Source organism: Ischnura elegans, chromosome 1 (genome assembly GCF_921293095.1).
Source record: "Ischnura elegans chromosome 1, ioIscEleg1.1, whole genome shotgun sequence".
Classification (NCBI taxonomy): Eukaryota; Metazoa; Arthropoda; class Insecta; order Odonata; family Coenagrionidae; genus Ischnura; species Ischnura elegans.
In genome coordinates this window covers 145,907,475-145,930,302 of record NC_060246.1, presented here as the reverse complement: position 1 = coordinate 145,930,302, position 22,828 = coordinate 145,907,475, and the positions used below count along the sequence as shown (strand labels likewise).

At 36.2% G+C, this 22,828-nt stretch overlaps 1 protein-coding gene across 2 annotated transcripts; it reads left to right on the top strand.

Moving 5' to 3' along the window:
- The first annotated feature begins 11 nt into the window (after window positions 1-11).
- LOC124171678 (ATP-dependent DNA helicase Q1-like) lies at window positions 12-18,226 on the top strand. Of its 2 annotated transcripts, XM_046550916.1 has the most exons (12): window positions 12-295; window positions 388-561; window positions 650-829; window positions 938-1,068; window positions 3,193-3,367; window positions 3,448-3,614; window positions 4,577-4,807; window positions 5,809-5,910; window positions 13,194-13,348; window positions 13,431-13,609; window positions 14,490-14,672; window positions 17,698-18,226. In XM_046550916.1, the coding sequence occupies exons 1-12, from the start codon at window positions 265-267 to the stop codon at window positions 18,198-18,200; spliced, it is 2,211 nt and encodes a 736-aa protein (XP_046406872.1). In that variant the 5' UTR covers window positions 12-264; the 3' UTR covers window positions 18,201-18,226. The 2 variants fall into 2 exon arrangements, with proteins under 2 accessions (XP_046406872.1, XP_046406879.1); XM_046550923.1 differs by lacking the exons at window positions 12-295; window positions 388-561 and having other exon boundaries at window positions 759-847.
- The last annotated feature ends 4,602 nt before the right edge of the window (window positions 18,227-22,828 follow it).

Here is a 22,828-nt window from a genome sequence, read left to right as displayed (position 1 = left end):
TTTCGTGCTCTTGTTGACGTTTTGTGTATGACACTTTCTGCTCCCAGCGTATATAACCGAAGTTTAGCTGTCCATGCGATCCCCCGGAAAGTATTTATGATTTTTTTTAGATTTTAATTTATAATACTCATATGATAACCGTCTTAGTGGGACAAAACGCTTGAAAGGATGTGGAATGGCCCATAATCTTACGGTGAAGAACCAGTTGAACCGATGCCTTACATTCGGCTTTTTAGGATTTCTGTGTCACTGTGATACACTGACATGGCTTCGAAAGGAAAATTGAAGAATGAAGGTTTGTTTGATATTCAGCGGTCGTGAACTCTGGAAGGTCGTAATTTGATTTTTATGTCACTTTTAATTTATACTTTCACTATTTCGTTGAAGATGATGAAGAAGTGGAGTTAAAGAAGATTGAGTTGGAGCTCAAAAGTATTGCATCGAAGTTAGCAGCATTAAATGAAAGGAGAGATTTTTTGTTGAAGCGGAAAGAGAAGTTGGAGGATATAGCACTGCTGAAGAAGAGTGAAAAATTGTCAAGTCGTAATTGGGACTCAACAGGTTAGTCTTTGTTCCTTCCTTTGTTTGATCTAATTCACTGTGAGAGTTCTTTAAGCGTTTACGTGTGAGAGTTTATCTTTCGTTGCAGATTTTCCATGGTATGAGAAGGCTAAAGAAACACTCAAAAATGTTTTCAAAATCGGCGACTTTAGACCATTCCAGCTTCCTACTATCAATGCTACAATGTCTGGGGAAGATGTCATTCTCATAATGCCCACAGGAGGTGGGAAGAGTCTTTGCTATCAGTTACCGGCACTGCTCGGAAAAGGTTAAGTGAGGACTGAAGGTTTAGTATCTTAGTTAATCGGTGTGATGAGATTTTATATGAATCTATTTATTATGACTAACTTTATTTTTCTAATTGTTTTATTGATAGGTTTCACTTTGGTTATATCCCCGTTATTGTCTTTGATGGAGGATCAGTTGTACGCCATGAAAAAACTTGGAGTTCCTGCTGAAATATTGTCCGCAAATTCTTCCAAGGAGGAAGTATTTGCTATTCAAAAGGTATGTTGCCTTATTGCAGAAAGTATCTCCAAAAAACTCTTTCGATTCATAATAATATAAAGTCAAGGAAAAGACCTCGGTACAAACAATGATTAAATGATTATGTTTGCTCTGCTCATCATCATCACTGGTCAACAATCCTAGGATTGGTTTGACGCAGCTCTCCACTCAGTTCTCCTATCAGCTAATCTTTTCACACCTATGTATTTCTTCTCTCTCACATCTCTCTTTACTTGTTCCATATATTTTGTTCGAGGTCTTCCTTTTCCATTCTTGCCTTCCACTTGTCCTTCGACGATTGTTTTCATCAGGCCATCATGTCTCAAGATGTGGCCTATAAGGTTGTTCCGTCTTCTTATTAAGGTTTTCATGAGGCTTCTCTTCTCTCCTACCCTTCTTAGGACTTCCTCGTTACTAACTCGGTCGATCCACTTGATTTTCATCATTCTTCTGCAGCACCACATTTTGAAGGCCTCTATCCTTGCTTTCTCCGCTGCGGTCATTGTCCATGCCTCACTTCCGTATAGGAGCATACTCCAGATGTAGGTTCTTATAAATTGTTTCTTTACTTCCATATTTAAGTTTCCCGCTGTGAGCAGGTCTCTCTTTTGGTGGAATGCTCTCTTCGCCTGGGCTATTCTGCTGATAATTTCTTTCTTTCTTCTCCCGTCACTAGTTATCTTGCTTCCCAAATAACAGAATTCATCCACCTCTATCAGTTTTTGCTTCCCTATTTTAATGTTGGTCTTGACTTCTTCTCTACTGCTGCATACTAAGATCTTGGTTTTTAATCGTGTTTTGCTCTGCTACACATGGTAATGGTGAAGTTATTGGATTTAACAATTGTCTAGTGGTTTCAGAGATAGCCAGCCAGAGGTTATGAGCAGAGGTTTTTCGGGATGTATGAATCAGGTTTTTAAATTCAGATCACAGTTTGCTTCAACATGAGAAATTTTGTATTTCATGAATCATGACCGTAACCATGTAGTATTCTGTCACATGGGGATCGGGTTGGTGTGGTTATGAGTGTTGGATTCATGCCCTGTTGGCCCAAGTTCAAAAACCGGTGGTGGCGGAGAATTTGCTGTGTGTGCCGGATTTCTGTTTGAGTGATGTCGTTGGACACTTCAAGCACAACACTCGGTCTGTCTGATGGGATGTTAGGCTGTGGCCTCCTTGGCGTCTTTCTTTAAGAGCCGGCTAATACCAATGTGTACCGAGTTTCTCTCCACCCTACTTTCTTTACCCTTCCTTTTTGGCAAAAATTACATCAGCTATTGGTCACCTCCTTCAAATACCAGACCGTACGTGTTCTGCTTTAAATCAGCAGTTTTCAAACGTCATGTTTGTATTCTATTGTATTTTTGTACACCTCTGTTTGTGCCTTCTGGTATTCTCCTCTCCTCTTCATCTTCTCTTTTCTTCAGTCACTTTTGATAACTGTCAATCACTGTTCTCCCCATGTATCAACTATCAACAGTTTATTCTATCAGAAGTTTTGGTTTTGAGTCCCAGTCAGACGACATTTTATCCTCTGATTTTCCAACTTCTCTCCTGTCCATCTTGTTATTTATATATTTTTTGAATGGGGTCAACAGTTTTGGAAATTTATAAAATTGCACTCTCTGTTAATGATCCTTTTATTCATACCAAATTTAAAATTAATATAATGATTTAATTTAACATACTACATAAGACAAAATTAATGTTTCACAAGAGCCACAACTTTTACATAATTATCTCTAGTTAGAGAGGTCAATTATATTCTACTTTTATACGCCCAACCCTGTTCGAAGATGTGTGAAAACTTTGAATGAAAATTTTATTTTCTGGTAGGAATTCGGGATATGCCCATTTATTATTTCTAGTAAAGGAGATCTGTACATCAAGTATAAAATCACTTGGAATTGTCGCTGGTAGATGTGCCCCCAACATGTCCTTTCTAATTTTGAGATGGGAATCTCAAGCCAGCAAAATTGTCTGTGAAGTAGATACCCTTTACACACTTATTTTTGGTTAATTATGTAATGACGATTTTTTAGGCGTGGAATTTCTAAGTTCTAATGCTGCCTTAATTTATTCATTTGCCTTATGCAATCTGATCAGATTTTTCATTTTCTTCAGGCAATGGTGGATCAGAGCTCTAATTTACGCCTTTTGTATGTTACTCCAGAAAAGCTTGCCAAAAGTAAAAGGTTCATGGCAAAGTTGCAGAAGGCATATGAAATGGGTCGCCTGTTCAGAGTTGCAATAGATGAAGTTCATTGCTGCTCTCATTGGGGCCATGATTTCAGACCTGGTAATCTCATTTTGTGTCCAATTCTGAGCTTACAAGAATCAGAGATTGGCTTTAATGCATGAAATTGTTTTTTTTTCCAGATTACAATTTTCTTGGTGTGCTTAAATCCATTTTTAATGATATCCCTATCATTGGATTGACTGCTACATCGACCACTAAAGTTACAATTGATGTGCAAAAAATATTAGGCATCCAAGGTTGTTTGGTGCTGAAGGCATCATTCAACAGGCCAAATCTTTTCTATGAGGTAATTAAGAGTTAGATAGTGCTGTTCTTTATTTATGTTATTTAAACTTTTCACTTTAGAGGTGTTATGCTAGTCGTGTCATCTCTCATTTCAGTCTGAATTTAAAGAGTTTAGTTCCTCTGAAATGGAATTACCTATTTGTTATGCTTAATATGCTCATATGCTTATCTTGCTTGATTTGATTGCACTGCCGAACAACTTGGTTCCTTAAAAGATTGCATTTACTTGACTTTACTTAGAATCAGAAAGCATGTTTTTTTTCTCTCCATTCTTGCCTAGGCTTTGAAAGAATGCTCCTTTATGGAATGGAGCTACATATTAAGTGTTATTTTGATAATAGACTTTTTTGTTGAAATTGAATCATGTACTGGACTGTATTTGAGCATTGCTGTTAAAGATTTTGTTGATTCTTGTTTTATCACACTTATTTTAATATTTATGACTGTGTATGAAATATTTTTCAATACATGGCCTCAAAATGTGCTGCATGCCGTATCAGGATTTTTCATTAGTAATCGATTGTAGATACTCAGATACCAGAAACAATAGCTAAGAGAAAGGGGACACTACTAATTAGCAACTAGGCAATAGAGGAGTTCCTATGTCAGATGGTAGAATGAAGAGCTGTAGTTAACCAATTTAAGAATTTCATGATACATGTAATCAATAGTTTCAGGATTAACTTGGTGCAATTGTTTCATATTAAATAATTTTACTTTGCCAAGTTCACATATTTATGTATGAAATTAACAAAGTTATTTTATTTAATAATTTCATGATGTAAAAAACTCAACTACCTCACATTCTAATTTGTTGATATTGAAAATGAGATTACATATTTGATTTGGCAGATTTAAAAAAAATTTGAAAATTAGTCATTTATGTTTTCAGTAATGTTAATTCTTGTTTATAGATGTTTTGCAGTGTACTCCTATCAGTGCATAATTTGTATTACTTTACAGGTTCGCCTAAAGCCTTCTTCCCAAAAAGAATGCATAGATGAATTGGAGAAGTTGCTTAAAAGACGCTATCAAGGAAAATCTGGCATTGTGTACGCAACCTCAATAAAAGATACAGAGGAGCTGATGTTTGAGCTAAGAGCACGAGGTCTTCGTGTAGGCTGTTATCATGCTAACTTAGAAGCTGAATTACGTTCCAAAGTGCACAAAAAATGGATGTCTGGGGAATATCAAGTAATAATTTTATTTTCAATTCTAGATTAATACTACACAAACTATTTACATGCAACTTTTTGACTTGATTTCAAAATGGCACATAATTGATGAAACTTATGAGTTATAACCCATGAACAAGAAATGAATGCATGACTTAAGCTAAGATCTAATAATCAGCCAAAAATTATTGCTGTGGAACAATTGTGATCAGTGGTCTAAGAAATAATTGGATTCAAGGTGGTTTTGCAACAGTAATGTGAAAAAAATAAAAAGATCTTAAACTGTGCAATTATTTTGCCTAATGATCTTGGGATATTTAGATTGAGGTGGAAATACATCCTCACACAAAGTTTTTCTATGATCTGAGATGGTCGATGGTTTATTGAATCGAAATAAAGTCACTGATTTGATTATGCAGTAGACCTTTGATTATTTATCGTAATGGAGGGGAAAACTTTAACTGATAAATGAAGGAAATGGATAATCATTTCATGTTCATTTTCTCACTGAATCCCGGAAGTCATGCAGAAATATGTTGCAATTTTTTAATTTAATATTTAAAATATAACTTAATGATTGTTTATTTTACTAGGGCTGGTATAAAAGTTGACATTGTGGGAACAAACAAATTTTCATATTGTCTTGTAAAAATTATTTTCAATTATTGCATAAAAATTTCAAACCTTCAAAATATTTTGGGGAAAAATGAACAAAATTATAGTTTTTTTGGTATGTATTATTGTAAGCCCAATATTTTTAGTGTTTTATGCAGGTTTATTTTATTATATTTATCTAGATTATCACGTTTGGAACTGAACAGAGCTATATAGTAAGAACTGGAGCTAAAGATTTTAAAATTGGTTACTTCATGCTGCCCTTAGCCAAATATATATTTTATGCTAAAACTTGGTTCCCCCTGGATTAAATTTGATGAAAATGATGGATATGTTCCATCTCAAAAATCCAAGTTTGTGATCAGCTGCACTTCAAACTTATTTTTCAATACATTTTCATTGCAGGCTGTGATTGCGACGATTGCATTTGGTCTTGGTATTGATAAACCTGATGTGAGATTTGTTATTCATCATTCGATATCTAAGTCAATGGAAAACTTTTATCAAGTAAGTTTTTTAGTGTAAAATATGGTACAAGGGTGGTTTGATAAATCCGTGACGTTCTGAATATAATATTTTTTTAGGCAAGAAAGTGTTTTATTTCTCTTTACAGTCTTCTTTTAGATCGATTCAGTTAGTTTAATGATTTTCCAAATATTTTTTTCCTTCTAATCAATAGCTTTTATCAAGGCACTCAAAATAAGTGTTTGTTTCAGTGATAACCTCTTGGTTCGACTCAAATCTCAAGCCGTTTAGTAATATCTTCATATTTTGAAACAGAAAGTAGTTACAGGGAACTAAATCTGTTGAATTTACATGATGAGGCAGCAGTTTGTAACCTAATTTATGGATTTTTTCCATGATGATTACACTCGTGTACACCCATGCTATGTAAGATTTCTAGCGTGACGACCTCTTTCGGGCGTCTTGAAAGTTCGACGTCACTTGTGCTGTTACGACCACAATATAATACAGTGAATCACTTCTTCACCATTGAAATTGATAGTGCAGATTTTCCCTCGTATATACAAAGTCTTTCCTTGGTGCCTGTGACAGTTTTATTTCCAAAAAAAAAAGTGTTTAGTTAGCATGCGAAATTCAATTTTTTCTATTATTTTTAAAATTCACAAGGTTTTCTGATTTCAATGGCTGTCAAGTGCAAACTAAATGACAGAGCTGGCTCAAAATTTAACAGCTGTTTATTAATAGACGGTGACTTACGGGATAATTGTTGTTTTTATATTAACTACAGTAGACTCCCGATTATCCGGCTGCGGTTTATCCGGGTTGCGGATTATCCGTGCATGATTTTCACTCTCGCTCAATTTTTTCCGCGATCTTTGTTTTTAAAAATCCTACGCAAAATCACCAGAATTACTGCATCAATGCTAGGACATACGGGGCTTATCATTTCCGTTAGAATCCCCTTCGTAAAACTGAAGCGATCGCGCTCTAGTTGCATTCACGGGAGCACCGTGTTCCTGTTTTCCAAGCCTCGCAGTGCGCGACCGCGCTCCTTGATCACGGATACAAGTCCCGCAGCAGTTTCAACCCGGGCAACTTGTGCGAGACGCGAGTACGTGGCGTAGTGCCTGACAGTGTAGTTTGCGACGTGAAGCAGTGGTTTTGAAGCATTCGTGCAAACCTTTTTCCTGTATCCGTTATCACACAGCCACGGATGCGTGGTTTTCGAAACCAGGCCATACACAAAGCATTAATAATACGAGTACATCCACGCTATCGTCGCTAAAAAAAGATCGCGAACTGGCGAAGAAAGCTCTCAAGGAGTCCTGGAAGCACTCTAAAGCAACACAATAACTGCATAAATAATAATATATTGTTTGTTTTAGGTAAATTATGAACATTAAAAGACATTTAACTGAAAGTTTGGATTATCCGTGTTTTCCGATTATTCGTGCCATCTCTCCCCATCATTACCCCGGATAATCGGGAGTGTACTGTATATGGGAAATTCATAAAGTCACGGACTTATTAAACAACCCTCGTAAAATTAGTTTTCATTATTTTTACCGTGAATGAGAAAAGAAGAATCAGTTTTACACATTGATGATTGAGGGCTTAAATATACTCTCATTTTAATATTTTGAATACAATACAGAAACTTTTGCAAAATTGGAGTGCAGCGACCTGCCAGGGAATTATATACATATTTTTAATATTATCATACCCAGTCATCACAAAAGATAGATTAACCTATTTTTACCCCTATTTTACACACATAGAATTATGGTAAAAGATGGCATCGACATTAATATTGAAGAATACATAGCTGTTTATTGAACGACAAAAAGTTACTAAAATACCACATCTATATAAGGAGATAACCACTTGGTGAAAGAGGAATAATTACAAAAATAAAACCTACATTAATGAGGATGTATGTACTTGTTAAAAGAGAAATGACCGAAATAAATAAAAGCTATTCTCTAAGTGGAATTGCCTATTTGATTTCTTTTAACATAGAAACAATGTTATACATGGAACTAATTTTCTCCCATTGAGCACTCTGTGACAATATCTTCCACACCAAATGCCTTTGGGTGTGATAACGAGGAAATAAAATTCACCCAAATGAGAATCCAATAAACAATGTTCTTTTCCAAATTTTTTTCACCTGAATTTTTTATTGAAATCACTTTCAATAAAGAACACTATATTTTAGCAGGGGTTGAGGGAACCAAATTACAGCTATGAAGGTTATTAAGAAGTGTTGCCTCACCATGGCGTCACAGCAAAAAGTGAAGCAACTCTTTTGTTAAATTTTCCAGTGAATCAAATTTTATAATTTTCAACATCATATCAATTGCATCAGGTAACTTAGTTTAGTTTACTTCACACTCCAGTAATAGTTAGAAATTATAGTTGCCAGGCACGTTACGTAGGCACATGCAGTTGCGTTCATGTTCCTCCTGCATTATTTATTACTCTTAGCCACTCTTAGCCAATGTTACAGTCCACTATTCGCAAATAGCAATTGACAAACGAATGAAGCCAACCATCCAGATGTGTTCGATCTTTCAACTTTCATTTAATTATTTTAGCGAAAATCCGATGAAAATTAGTATTCTTCTCTATGTATTTAAGAAAATGATATGGTAATTTTTTACTACTAATTTCTGTTAATTACCCCAGCCTTTCATCGATAGTGAGTATATATGTAGTGCGAAACTTTGCAAAATGAAATCAAAAATAATTTGAAAAATATCTCTGCAGATTTTGCTGTGGGAATATTGAACTTTATTTTTCTACTTTAAACTTTTCTTAAGCACATGCAATTAAGTAAATGCCTCACTATATGTTTTTTTTACTTCACTGTTGGCAATTCTGCACCTTAGTAATTATTGGGTAATAACGAGTAGGGTAAAATTGCCCCAAGTTACTCAAATAATTTCCATCGAAATTATCTTTTGTGCTGACTGGGATAAGTATATCTAAAGATTGTTGTGATATTCATTTTGATTAACTGTAGTGATGTAATGTTTATTATCCTGAGGCCATTATGTATATGGTACATATAGGAGTAGTCCAGTTTACAATATTTTACAAGATTAGTTTTAAATTAGTGACAATCTTGTTCATAAGATAATGCCTAGTATTTATAGTTACCTGGGGAAATGGGTGATTTTGACATATTCTGCATATATTCTTCAATTCCGTATATTTTATATTTTCAAGGGGTAGATTTTTTTAATTGACGAAATAAATTTATTTCACCATTGGCAGTACACACATCTGCAAGGCTAAAGTCAAATATAAAATTTAAACAATTACATACATACATTAATATTGAAATTACCAGGATAAGATTCTTTGGAATTCCCAAGATAATCATTTAACTATGATATGTACAACATTAAAACAGAGTCCAGAGGGTAAATAATACTCACAGAAGCATGGAAAAAAATAGGCATTCTATGTAGTTGCCATATAGGAAATTACCTTACAATGCATCCTCCAGATATTCATTAACACTGTAGTAGCATTTTACAGCTAGGAGAAGTTTTAGTTTCTTTTTAAATACAGAGAGTGAGTTGCTATTTTTTATTTCTTCGGGAATTTTATTGTAAAGGATCGAGGCAGAGTAGTTGGAACCTTTAAGACAGAGAGAGCTGGAATACTGGTTTGAGTGGATGTTATTTCTTGAACGGATGAGGTGATCATGGTAGGTAGAATTTGGAAGAAAATGGGAAGGGTTTGCTTTAACAAAGCAGGCACATGTAAGGATATACAGAGAAGGGAGGGTGAGGATTTTAGATTTAGCAAAGATTTTACGTGGAGTGCGAATAGGGACATGGTACATGGCTTTAATAGCTTGTTTTTGGGTTGAAAAGGCTCTTTTAGCCACAGGTGAGTTTCCCCAAAACAGAATGCCATAAGAAATATGAGAATGGATTTTAGCATAGTGTACCATTTTTAAAGTATCCAATGATACAATCGGAAACAACCTTCTGATCATGAATATACCCACGGAGATTTTTTTAGTACATAAAACCTGTATGTGAGGTGCCCAATCAAGGTTGGTTAAGATTAGAGGTCCAGGGTGAATGGCGTTTTTAAATGCAAATTATAGTGATAAGGCAAAAAGACAATTTGCTGACAGTGTATATAGTAACTTGTTCCATACATATGTCATAAGAGGGTATACTTACTGCATTACATATTAAATTATGTCTAGCATAGATAGAAACACCATCATGTTTCAGATTCAATCTGCAGTGGTAATTAGGTAAAATATATTTTCCTGCAACGCAGTTTGTTGCATCTCATCCATCTTGAGCCAGTGTTCACAAATACAAGCAATGTCTTAACTGTGGTTCGATTAAAGAAGTTCAAGCACAACTATTTTATTTCTAATGCATTGGATATTTTTGTAACACTGATAAAGTAGCTAGTCAGGAGCCACTCTCCCTATTCGTTTCCTCAGCCAATGATCTTTTGTTGCAAGGCTGTTATCAAGGTTGTATGAGTCAGCCTTGATAATCACATACAGTGCAACCTCGATATAATGACACCCCACGGTGCACTAATAAACACTCGTTATAGCGAATTGTCGCTTTACCGGAGGTGGAGCAAATAATAGCCAATATACCTGTTGCGAACAGATATACAGGAACAGGAGTGGTGCGGCGATAGATAAACATCCATCCGATAAATGTAAGCATAAATCCAGACGAAAGGCGATTTTTTTTGCATCACTAAATTTCCTTACTCAAACAACGACTAACTATTCGAACAATTTATAAGCGCCGCACTGAATAAAAATCATGCAAAGCATTGTTTTGTCAATCATTATGCCAATGCACAACCGACGAAGCCATTTTTCTATGCACTTAATTAGTTCATTTACTTGATCATTCTATTATTTTGGTATTTTCCACTGAAAATTCAAAAATGAACTGATAAAACAGTATCGCGGTTATTTAATGCCGCAAATGTTTCCATTGGTGTATGCTTATTGTTTCTGTACGTTAAGCGGCAGTGAAGTAAAATAACGCATTACATTTGTTTCTACAGGCAAAAACGGTGGAAGGTTATATAACGTTCCCGCCTTGGAAGACTTTTTCTATCAGATAATGTAATATCTTCATCATCTACGGTAAAAAGTTTGCTAAGTTTGAAAAATGATGTGATTAAAATTGCCGTTGTTGAAAAAAGTTTCTTTTTGACTTTTACGCTCGCGACGTATTTGAAATAATACGCCGAGTTTACCACGGCACTGCAAACAAGAGATAGTTGTTCTGTGAGTTCTTCCAGCGGCCACCAGGGGATGCTCGGCTACCCACGTGACAAAAGAGAGCGCCAGTACGACTCCGAACACTGACGCGAATAGTTCACCCTTGTAAATCCGCAGCGGAGAATAAATACGTTCATCCGGACAATTCACGCTGAGTATCATTGCTTCGTACATCCTACATCATCGCTAAGGCGCACTATACCTACCTTTAGAGGCATCATTGCAAGAAATACCTCATACTGCAAGGGTTTTGTCGGGGAGTTGTATGTAACAAAGTTCCGTTTCGTGCATGTTATATGACGCGGGGAATACTTCTAAAGATACTTATGATCGTAGTCCTTTCTTCCACGACTTCGGGTTTACACCACAGGCATCACCAGCAATTATGAGGGGAGATAACACTTTGGTGCTTTGCATTAGTATAATCAACCTTCCGCACTCTTAAAATTCTCGATTCACAATCTATCCCTGAAATACTCCGCTTTAGGCTTAGGCGTAGCCTCTTTCTCAGAAGTTCCCACAGATTTGAGTGGCCAAAACCACCCGAACAAAGCTCCTTATAACTCTTCATCGTCTGAATTCCTTGGGCGCTTTTGTTTTTTTAATTTTGCTGAGCAAATAGGAAGAGAAATTAATTTCGACACTCTCATATTACTCCTTTATTTTTATTTTCTCGCTTAGACGTGTTTGGTGTTTTTTTGGCCATGGTGACTGCCATCAAATGCTTTCTATTCACGCAACTCACGGACGTGCGGGTATGCTGCGGACTGCTTTCTGCCGCCCGAGGAACAAAAGAAGATGAAGCATTCGCGAATGCTAATGCCACAATATTTTCACCAAAATTAACTACTTATTTATCGAACGACAGTTTACCACATAAATTTGAGACTGAGCACTCCATTAACTTCATTTCTATCAGATCGCTAGCAATTTCAGAGGTTAAGTAGTCTTGATGAAAGTCTTCCGGCGGTGAAACCCTCGCTAATGCGAGAGCCAACACCAAAAGGGTCTCGTAAAAACAAATTTTTTAACACACTTACTATAGGGTCAATTGATGATGCATCGGCTATCTCTCGTTATAGCGGGGGTGTTGCTATAGCCCTTACTCGCTTTAATGAGGTTCAACTGTAAGTTTTTGAGCTGCTTTGTTATTTCTGTAAATTTGTCAGTGCTGTGGACTACTCATGTGTGCTACTTGTTATCTCACTGCCAATATTTTTCACCTTTATTTGTTCCTGTTATTTTTATATAGTTGTATGTATTAATTAGTAAGAGGGGAATCAGGCTTGTGTGGTGGCTTATGTATTGGATTCCCAGCCTTTGGATTAAGGGCTGAATCGAAAGAGAAACTTCAATTTTTTAGAGGTACATATTGCGATTCTGTATGGCAAAAACTTCAAGGGCACCAAAATATGTATCTATCATATGAAGTATTATAGGTACTTTAATCCCCATGACATCTATTTTCAAGACCAGGCTGAGATAATTCTGGGTTTCCCTCGACCTTACCTTCCTTACCCTTCTGTAATGGCAAAAATGATGTTTTTTGCCTCATCAAATATCAAAACTGTGAGTACCTTTCTTTCTGAGAAATTTTGATTATCCTCTGTTGGATTTTGTTGATTTAGGTCATTTTAACTGTGAGTGGATATTTCAGCTTGGCCCATTAAGTGGTTTTCATATGTCTGTATGCAAGCAAGTGTAGGAAACATATTTATTGATACAAATATATGTGCTTAATGTTTTTGTGTGTACCAAATGATTAGGAATGAATTTTCTGCATTGTAAAATTTCATCATTTTTGTTATACCTCCATTATTAATTTTACAGCACATGCAAGAGAAGCCACTTTGTACCATTTGGGACCTATAGAAGTATCTTTTTTTGGATTAATCTCCTCAAAGATGACATTATGACAGTTGCTCAAAGGAGGGTTGTTACTATTTATGTTTACCTTCCAAATTTTGCTTGGTCAGTTATTGCATCATTCAAGGTAAACCAGATGGTTCATTTCTTACAATTTTTTATTTTTTAGGAGAGTGGGAGAGCAGGCAGAGATGGTCTTCCAGCTGATTGCATCGTGTTTTATCGGTTGGCTGATGTTTTTCGTTTGAGCACTATGGTTTTTACTCAGCAAACAGGACTTGAAAACCTTTATGGCATGGTGGCCTACTCTTTGGATGTCAGCAGGTAAAAAAATTGTGGAAATGAATTGGCTTGTTGATTACAGAAATTGCCTTGCCATATAATTTGTGACTTCCAATTGGTCTAGGTGTCGGAGGTGCATCATTGCATCTCACTTTGGAGAGGCATGGGAAAGTACTGATTGCAACAAAATGTGTGACCATTGTCGTGCTCCATGTGTTCCCCGCAAAGTCAATATCACCTCTTATTGCAGAACATTGTATAAAGTGATTTCTAATGCTGCTGGTTTGGATGTGAAAGTTACAGGCAAGTAATTACTAGGATTTGTACATTGCTTGTTTTCTATTCATGGTTAAGATTTCGTTTCATTTATATTAAAAAAGAAAATTTATTTGTAAGGGTGATCACTCTTTTGGCTGAGAGATTTGTCAAAATATAAATCATGAGGAAAGTATGTGTGGATACAAGTACCAAGGTAGTTAAAGAGGAAGGATTGCAGAAGATTAATGGTTATTGAAGCAAGGGCTTAGTTTTATTGTTAAACCAGCATGAAAGGTGGCAATTTGTATTCCATTGATGAGTGAATATGTAAATGACGGGTCAGTTATGCTTTTTTTGTTGGTTCTGATTTCTGTTCAGTTCCTGGCTCTAGGTTCTGGTTCTTAATAAAGTGTTTCATTTTCATCATTTAGTTGCAATTGATTTCGATTCCTCTTCAAAGTTATGTTACAAAATTTACAAGGAAGTAACTTATCTCCGATATGAATGTGCTGCATTGCTGGCAGGTCAAGACCATGTTGATAGATATGCTCCACAATCAACTTTTGCTGTATGCAAATGGTTTCCACTGCATAATTTGTCTCTCTAAATTTTTCTGTCATGAAATGTCAAGTTTTTAAATGCATTGTCTGGAACATCACTATCATTAGTTTTAATTATATGTACATTATTGTGCAGTCTGAAATTATTTTCTATAAATTTCCTATATGTACTGGCAGTGATTTACCCTTTTTCTTGAGTTAAGGGTAATATCCTTATTGCTGCTTATAAAGGTTCTATCTACATACTTCATGGTCTTGAAAGACTTTTCATGGTGTAGTTAATATAATCGTATTGTTGTAATTTTTCATGGCACTATAATGCATTTTTACTAATAATTACTGCTTCTGCTCATGTGATTTTTCAGCTCAAAAATTGGTAGATGCCTGGCTAGGAAAAGGAGCAACAAATTTACGACTTAAAGGGGTTTCTCCTCCCGCTATATCTCGAGAACAAGCAGAGGCAATTGTAGCATACCTTCTCATTGAGGGTTATTTTCAAGAAGATTTCCACTTCACTGCGTATAGCACAATCAGTTACATCAAAAGAGGTATGTATATATTAACAAGTTTAATGTACATGTTATCATTTTTATTTATCATTCTTTTCTGAATATTTTATTACATGTTGTTGACCTCTGGATACATTTTATGGAATGGTTGTATAGTAGGGTGGATTGGAAGAAAGGAGTTTGTCGGGAAAACTTGTCGCGTTGAAAAAAAATGTTTTTGAGCTAACTTCCAATATAGCCCAAAAATTTTAGACCTTAAGGTAAACCCTAGACCCCCATGCCTTGTCCTTTTAATGTATTAGGAAATTGAATGGTGCATGATTTTAGTGTCATTCTCAGCTTATTATGCTGAACTGAGGCTTTTCAGCATCAGGGGATAAGCAGATGGCCACCTATGCTCACTGCCTCCTCTGGCTTCAAAATATAAAGACACTTTCCCCACCATGAACTTTTGGAAGGTTTAAACAATTTTTGAAAGGTAGCATCGTGTGCAATAATTGCGATTTTTTGGATATCTTGAGTGCTTTTAAAATTGGATGTTACTATCTTTACAGAATAGATAAATAAATTATCATTTGAAGTTCATGATGTTTTAAGATCCTAAATTGCAGGTAATCAGCCTCAGGTCTATCAAGGCATTATCCCAGTTTAAATAAAAAGTTGTGAGCATACCTCTATTTCCATCATTCCTTAGTTGCCTTTATCTAATTAATTTTACTGGATCAGAAGAAATGGGTACTGTGATATGAGAAACATAGTGAGAAAATATATACAATGTGTGCAATTGGAACAAATAATTACGGCAAGAGAGAGTGGGAAAAGGGCTGCAGTATTGGTTTGTAATGTTTTATTTTTCTGGTAAACTTCACAAATATGGTCTATACCCTTTATAAAAACACTTTTTATCAGTTAAATGTAACATACCTCTTCCCTCTTTAACTTCACAAATATGGTTAATACACTTTATAAACACTTTTTATTAGTTCTCAATTATGCTAGTTTGCTCCATCCAAACCACATGGACTCTGAATTTAAGATAATCCATTTAACCAGCAGTTCACTGTGGTAAATGCACCACACACCTTCCTTACACCACTTACTTGCAACTTGTAATCCCTATATTTTATTTTGATATCACTTTTAATATGTATCTTACAGAAAGAATTTTCTATTTTTATTTTGCAATAAGGAGGCGTTAAGAAGGAATTGAAATCAGCGAAGTATGAATGCTATGCATTAGAGATGGGTCGAATAGCAGATTTCTCGAACTCGAATATCGAATTCTAATATTAAATCATTGCTCGAATACCTCGAATTTCGAATACCTCGAATACTAAACGATGAATGCTGGAATGTTTGACTCGGTTGCCTATGCAGCAGGAAACACAAGATTTTGGGGCGTAATTTTGATTTCCTTAAAAGGATTCAAACAGGAATTTAGCTGACTAATGGAATATTTTAATTTTATGGAGACAATTGGGCATATAATTAATTCAACTAACATCGCTTTACCCCCACTCCTGCTGCCAAGTGCTAGCTGACAATCTGAGGCACTTTGTAAAATACAAGCTCTTCTCCACCGGATTTCCTTCAATTATTTTCAGTACATCTTTGGGAGTTCTCACGAGATAAGAAGATAAATTGGAATTGCTATCAGGGAGAAACCAAATATCCTGAGAAAATATCCCTTGGTCTGGGACTGTAGCAATAAAGATTCATAGCACCACTCATAAATTGTAACTTGATATATATTTTCAGAAAAAAATGCGGCATCAAATTCCGAGAAGCTCTGCCGCTCATATCGAGTCTAGCCAGAATGCCAAGTCTCCGTCCTATTTTGACATTTACTTCCTCGTCTCGAGATACGTCTTTATTGTTCTCGTGTAACTTAATATTTTTTTCGAAGCTAAGGTCTTCGTAATACGATCCCTCCACGGGCGAGGACCTTTTGTTTGATTTCGGAGAAGAGGAAAGCATCAGAGTGGGTGAGGCGAGCGCTGAATGGAAGGGGATTGCAGATCGTGGGAAATGCGCCGATGTTACTATCCCACGGCACTGAATTTCCCCCTATGGTAGTTTCATCTCCTGGAAAAGATTCAAACTAAGTGCCTGTCCTTATTAGCCATAAATGACACATGGTAAACACTTCGTCTCATTTATACGAAACCTGCGCGAGCTGGGGCCTTTTGTTTGATTTCGAAGAAGAGGAAAGCGGGGCCGAGCAGCTGGAGCTTGGAGGAGGGGCCGAGGGCTGATGGATGGAGGGGCTAGGGAATTTTGGGAATTGTGCTACGTAGTTACTACCCCACGGCACTGAGGTTTTCCTGGTGTGAGAAACCGGGGATTTTCGGATTTTTTCACCCGGATCAATTTAGGTTCCCCACGTCGAACTCTTTTCACCGCTCTAACCCGCGAATTTGATGTAGTTCGTCAACTTGCCTAAAACGGCGCTGCATGCACTAAAAGACTAGAGTTCTGTACATTTTTCCGAATCAACTACCAACGATGTGCGTGCAACAGTGTACGACGCAAAATACGAAGTATTCGAGGTATTCGAGGCGGTACTTTTCGCATAACTATTCGAGACCTCGAATTTGGAATACTTTCTAGTATTCGAGGTGTTTGAGTATTCGCGGATACTATTCGCACATCTCTACTATGCATCTATAGGTGCTATTCACAAAAACTTTTCTGAAGAAAAGAAAATGAAAGTTTCTTTTTGTGTTCTTATGAAAACGGTTATTTTTTATCAATGATTTTTCTAATAAAAATATGATATAGACCAAGGATTTCTGAGCAGTGGCCAATGTCCAAGCAATGGAATTATAATATAATTACTTGTTTTCACGTAAAGAATCCTAAACTTGTGTATTTTCAAAATACATTCATGTATCTTAAAATGTAAAGATGATATGAAAAACCTGGTTTCAAATTTAGATTCAGTGCCTCTATTGCTGTGAAAATCAGTTTAAACATTCCAGGCATTAAGAAGAGATTCTTTTAGAGCTCTGGGTTATTAAAACCACTTATCTAATCAAATATCTGTCTTCTCTCTTACCCATAGGTCCTAGGGCAGTGGAAGCCCTCTCTGAAAGCCATCAAATTTTAATGGAATTTCCTGGAAAGAAACTAGATGTTGAAGATTCAAAGCCAACTCTAGAAAAATCCAAAGTAACTCCTTCACCAAAACCATCAGTTTCTGAATCCAAAATGAAATCTCAAAAAAAAACCTCTTCTTCATCATCAATCAAAGAATCTCAGTCCACCTCATCCAAAGAAACTTCGGATAATAAGTCTATGAGTCTGAGTTCTAAAACTAGTACTGAAAATACTTCATTTCCATCACCTACAGTTGAAATTACTGATCCAGCCTCTTCAAAAAGGTTATCAGACTCTAATTTATATTCTAAATCATTAGTTCAAAAATGCTCTAAAGTCAAGTCAAAAGACTCAAATCAACCTCCAGGAGAGAAGTGTAGTGATGAAATAATTTTGTCTTCAGATGAAGAGTTTACTCCAAGGACAAAGAAGAGAAAAATTTTGATTGTTGACGATGATTCTGAATGATTATGTAATATATTTATCCTTTTATAGCAATGATTTTTCATTTGATATAGAATTCTGAAATATATTGTATTACAAGTGCATTTTCACCATTAGAAAAAACTGCTAGTGATTAGCTGTTTTTCAGGTCAAAAAGGCTGTTATTAAACAGCTAACTGGGCAGTCTTCAATGGCCTGCTCTTTTATTGGTCTTTATCAGGGGCGCAGCTAAGAATTAAGGCTAGGGGGGTTTTAGGCAGAAGTAATACTTAGGAGTGTGGGGGTATTGCATACCAGCCAGGGTAACAAGGAGTTGTGGAGGCCCTCCTCCTGAAATTTTTTAAGAATAATGGTTCAAAATGGCGAATTTTACGGTTTTCTGAGCGATATTTGATTAATCCTAACACTATGATATAAGTAATACTGATCCAATCAAGTAAAATGGATTAAATTTAAAAATTTCTCTGTGCTCTGGGGGGGGATTTATCCCCCAAAATCCACCCTTGCTGCACCACTGGTCTTTATAGTATTTGTACGATCAACAGCCAATCCAATTTCATTCGTATGTAAAAGAAATTGGATATAGCGAGGCCAAAAAGTTCCTTCAACCATTATTGTTTGGTATTACGGCTGACATCTTTCTAGGGGGATGAACTGCTGAGCAAACATTAACTAAAGTGGAAGCTTATTTTTAGTGAATTTGGCATGTAAAGAATTACATTCTAAATATTGATAGGCAGTGTGCGGTCAAAAAGCTTTTGACTTCCTGTAAAGATACAGAGTCTGCCCCTCGTCAATCAGGAGCAGTTTCCAGAGCTTACGGAGGCCGTGCCCCGGAGCATCATTTTAATTGCACAGCGATTTGACGCACTCACCAATCCCAAATTTCCTCACTCACACCCAAACTCACTAATTACAAATCTGTGATCACATCGCTACACATCGAACAACATGCAGCTGCTGATGCGTGGTTTTGCAGAAGCAAGGCCAGAAATAGTTTTGCAATATTTTATTAGCAAAATTATGTGCAAACATGCAAGTTAAAGTAAACACATCTTATTCTTCTGTGAAATAGCACTGATATGAAAGAAAAGCTATAAGTCAAGTTGAATATGTGAATTGAGGAGCTTCGTCTTCACCTTCTAATATGTATAATGGGCACCTGATGTAGCGAGCTATTTTCCGGGGATATTTAGCACTCTTTTAACCGAGCTCCCACTGTAGTGCCTATGTGTGAATTAATAGAAGGTAATCCAAAGTTGCTTGTATAAGCTTTTTTTTTCAAAGCATTTTTGGATTGCATCCATGTTTTACAGTGTGCTGCCTCTTCAGTGCAATGGCTGCTGTTGTTTAGCTCTTATACTTCATTTACTGGCAATTCGTGGCTACAAAGTTATCTGAATCGGCTCTATTCTTGTCTTCTTTCATGAGAAATCATTAGATTTGTTGATCATGCGGTCATGTTTCCATAATTTTAGAATATTAGTTTCTACTATACATAAATAGTTAGCCATTCATAATCCATTCCGGGCATTTGCTATTGAAACTTGTTAGAATTAAATCTTTACCCGAGAGAGAGATGGGGTCATTTTGACCCATATAGAATGATCTGATTTGAATTTAATCAATCCTTTTTTTATTATTTTAAAACAACATGACTGTGTATATTCAATTCCATCATACCAACATCAAAAAAACATTTTTCAAATGTTAAAAGAAAAACTTTCTTGACTATATCATCAGAAAAAGGGCAAAATATCATTTCACCCATAACCTTTGTCTGAATTGAAGATTTCTTTGTTTTCCTCCCTTTACTGACCTAATGTATTTATTTTCAGAAGCATAAATGCATCAGTGCCCATTAGGGTAATTATTTGAAGTGGTTTTATGTAATTTGAATTTCATTCTTCGTAAGACCTTGTCCAGAGAAGGATACTGTGGATATATAGGTCATGTCATAAGATAGTGATAAGGAGAGAAATAAAACGGAGAGAAAATAGAAGGAAAAGTAATCTGAGGAAGGCCAAGATACAATTAATAGGGGCAGATTAACCCCTCAAGCATGACTTCAAATGCCCGTGGTCCTTCTCTCAGCGTATGTGATGCAGCGTTTGCATTGCCCGCTTGCCATGCCTCAAGCGTACGTGACACACCATAGGTGTCCAAATGTTTCATTAGGTATTCCTATCTCTTAAGCATCCTTATAATTCCTATCTCTTAAGCATCTTTATATGTAATTTTAGTGAGTATACATGTGAGACGCATCTGCCTGCTTTCATTCTGTGCCCCTGTGTGGTCTGTGTTTGCGTTCTCATATTTTTTAGAATATTATTTTCCTGCTGATGTCAGGAAAGAAATGCTTCCTCTAAGGTCAGTGTCTGGTGGATGCTAATGAAAGATATCCTTCCACTCAAGCTCTGGTTTATGAGGTTTCTTAGCGATTGTGTGTGATGTTAGGGCGTGCTTTCCTCTGTGGTTCATTATCATCTGCTTTTCTGCCTCATCCTTTCCTTTCTCTTTCATAGAGGCAATGATAGTGAAGGCATGGACCGTCCAGGCATTGTCACTCAATACCTCTCGGAACCACGAAGACCGGCCAGCATCCCCACATCTTGGTATCTTGCCTACGGCGCTTGAGGAATAGGGTTGGGGTGTTTTCACCCCTACATTTGCTTTGGTGATTTATTTTATTTTTTTCTGCCTTGTGTCCACTCCTTATCTGTTCCCCTCTTTAGTTGACCATGGCTCGCCTAAGTTGTGCGATGAGCAAGTGCTTGACACTTAGGAAGAAGAGAGCGCAGGATGTTCAGATACTACATCGGAAATTTCAATTGGATACTCTCTGGTCTCCAGTTCTGAAGAGAGTGAAGAACCTTCTCATTTTTCTGAGAATTTTCAAGAAAATAACTGGCAAGATATCGGCAGTGCTGACCCTCTACCTTTGGTGTGTGAATTCGTTGGGAAACAAATATTGCCTGTTCCATGTGTAGATAATTCCTTGGCATATTTTGAGTGTTTTTTTTATGATAAAATAATTTCAAGTTTAGTGACTGAGACAAAGCACTGAGACAGCTTTTTGCTCGTGAGAAAGAGAAAATTACGAATAAAAAAATCGCACATCCAAAAGTGGGTTCCCACAATGCTGGGGGAAATGAGGGTATATCTCGGTTTACTGATGTTGATTGGAATAATTCAGAAACCAAGCCTCAGAATATTTTTAGCAGAAAGCCTTTATTAGAGACTACATTTTCTCTCAATGTAAATAGTGAGCAAAGGATTGCATTGCTCAGTAAATTTCTCCATTTTGTAGATAATACCGTTGAGGAAGTTGTAAAAAAAAGGATCCGAAACTATATAAAATTTTACCAGTTAGTGAACATTTGAAAAATAAGTTCTAAAAAGTGAATATCCCAGGTAAAGAAATCAGTGTAGATGAATCGTTATTGTGGAAAGGTCGTGTCGTGGAAATGGTATATTCTCATGAAAGCTTCCCGGTTTGGGATAAAATTGGGCTATGAAATCACGAAGGACACGGATTTTTTTTCAACAAAAGTTATTTTAAGTTTCTGTGAGAAACTATTACACTATTAGATGTGTTTATGTGGACAATTTTTACAGTAGTCCTGATCATTTCCAGAGGTTAGTTCAGAGGACGACAAATGCTCTTGGAACCATGAAAATCACACGTAAAGGTGTGCCAGTAAAGCTCAAAAAGAAACTAAAGAAAGTAGGAGTAGTTAGTGCAAAGTGTGGGAAATTGGTTATTTTGAAGTGGAAGGATAAATGCGATGTTTCATTTCTGACTACAAAACATTCAGAAGAAATGCAACCTATAAGTTGCCAGGGTGGGCTAGAATGTGTAAATAAACCTATGTGTGTAATAGAATATAATAAATATATGGGCAGTGTAGATTTAAAAGATCAACTTTTAGAAACGTTCGTACTAGAAAGAAAAAGAGCAAAAGTGTGGTACAAGAAATTATTCAACCACTTAGTAAATATGGCTGTGTTAAATGCGTACATTCTATAAGGTAAGGCTGGTAATAACGAAGATCGCATAGCATTCAGAATGGGCTTAGTGAACAAAATAATAGCTAAGTATCACAGACAGAATTCAGAACAACGCTATAAGGATGGCCCTCGCATATTGATACAGAATTACGCAATTGACCAGGTAGCATTTTGTTCAACAAAACCTGCAAGCTGAGAAATTTAAGGTTGGAAAAAGAAAGTGTGTCGTGTCACGGCCGTCTTTAAAGACGGCCATGGTTGTGTGCACAAAAAACAGAATAAGGTATAGATGCAAAAACTGCCCAGGAACACACCCTCACTCTGCTTAGAACCCTGTTTTGAGCAGTATCACACATAGGTCAACTATTAGCAACCGCATAAAGGGAGCAGGAAGAAGTAAATGGCCCTAAAAATTTAAGTACATATTCATAATTATAAAATTTAAACTATTGTTGATGTGTGTACAGTGTAGATTTTTTTGGAATATTTTTGGATAGCGATGATAATGCAAAAAATATTTTACTTAATGTCTTCAGTGCCTCTAAATTAAAGCATCCTGGGCGGTTTAAATACCTATGATTAAAGCACCGTGTGAGAACGGAATTGTGAGAATGCATAAGATGTGTCGCACATGCTTGAGA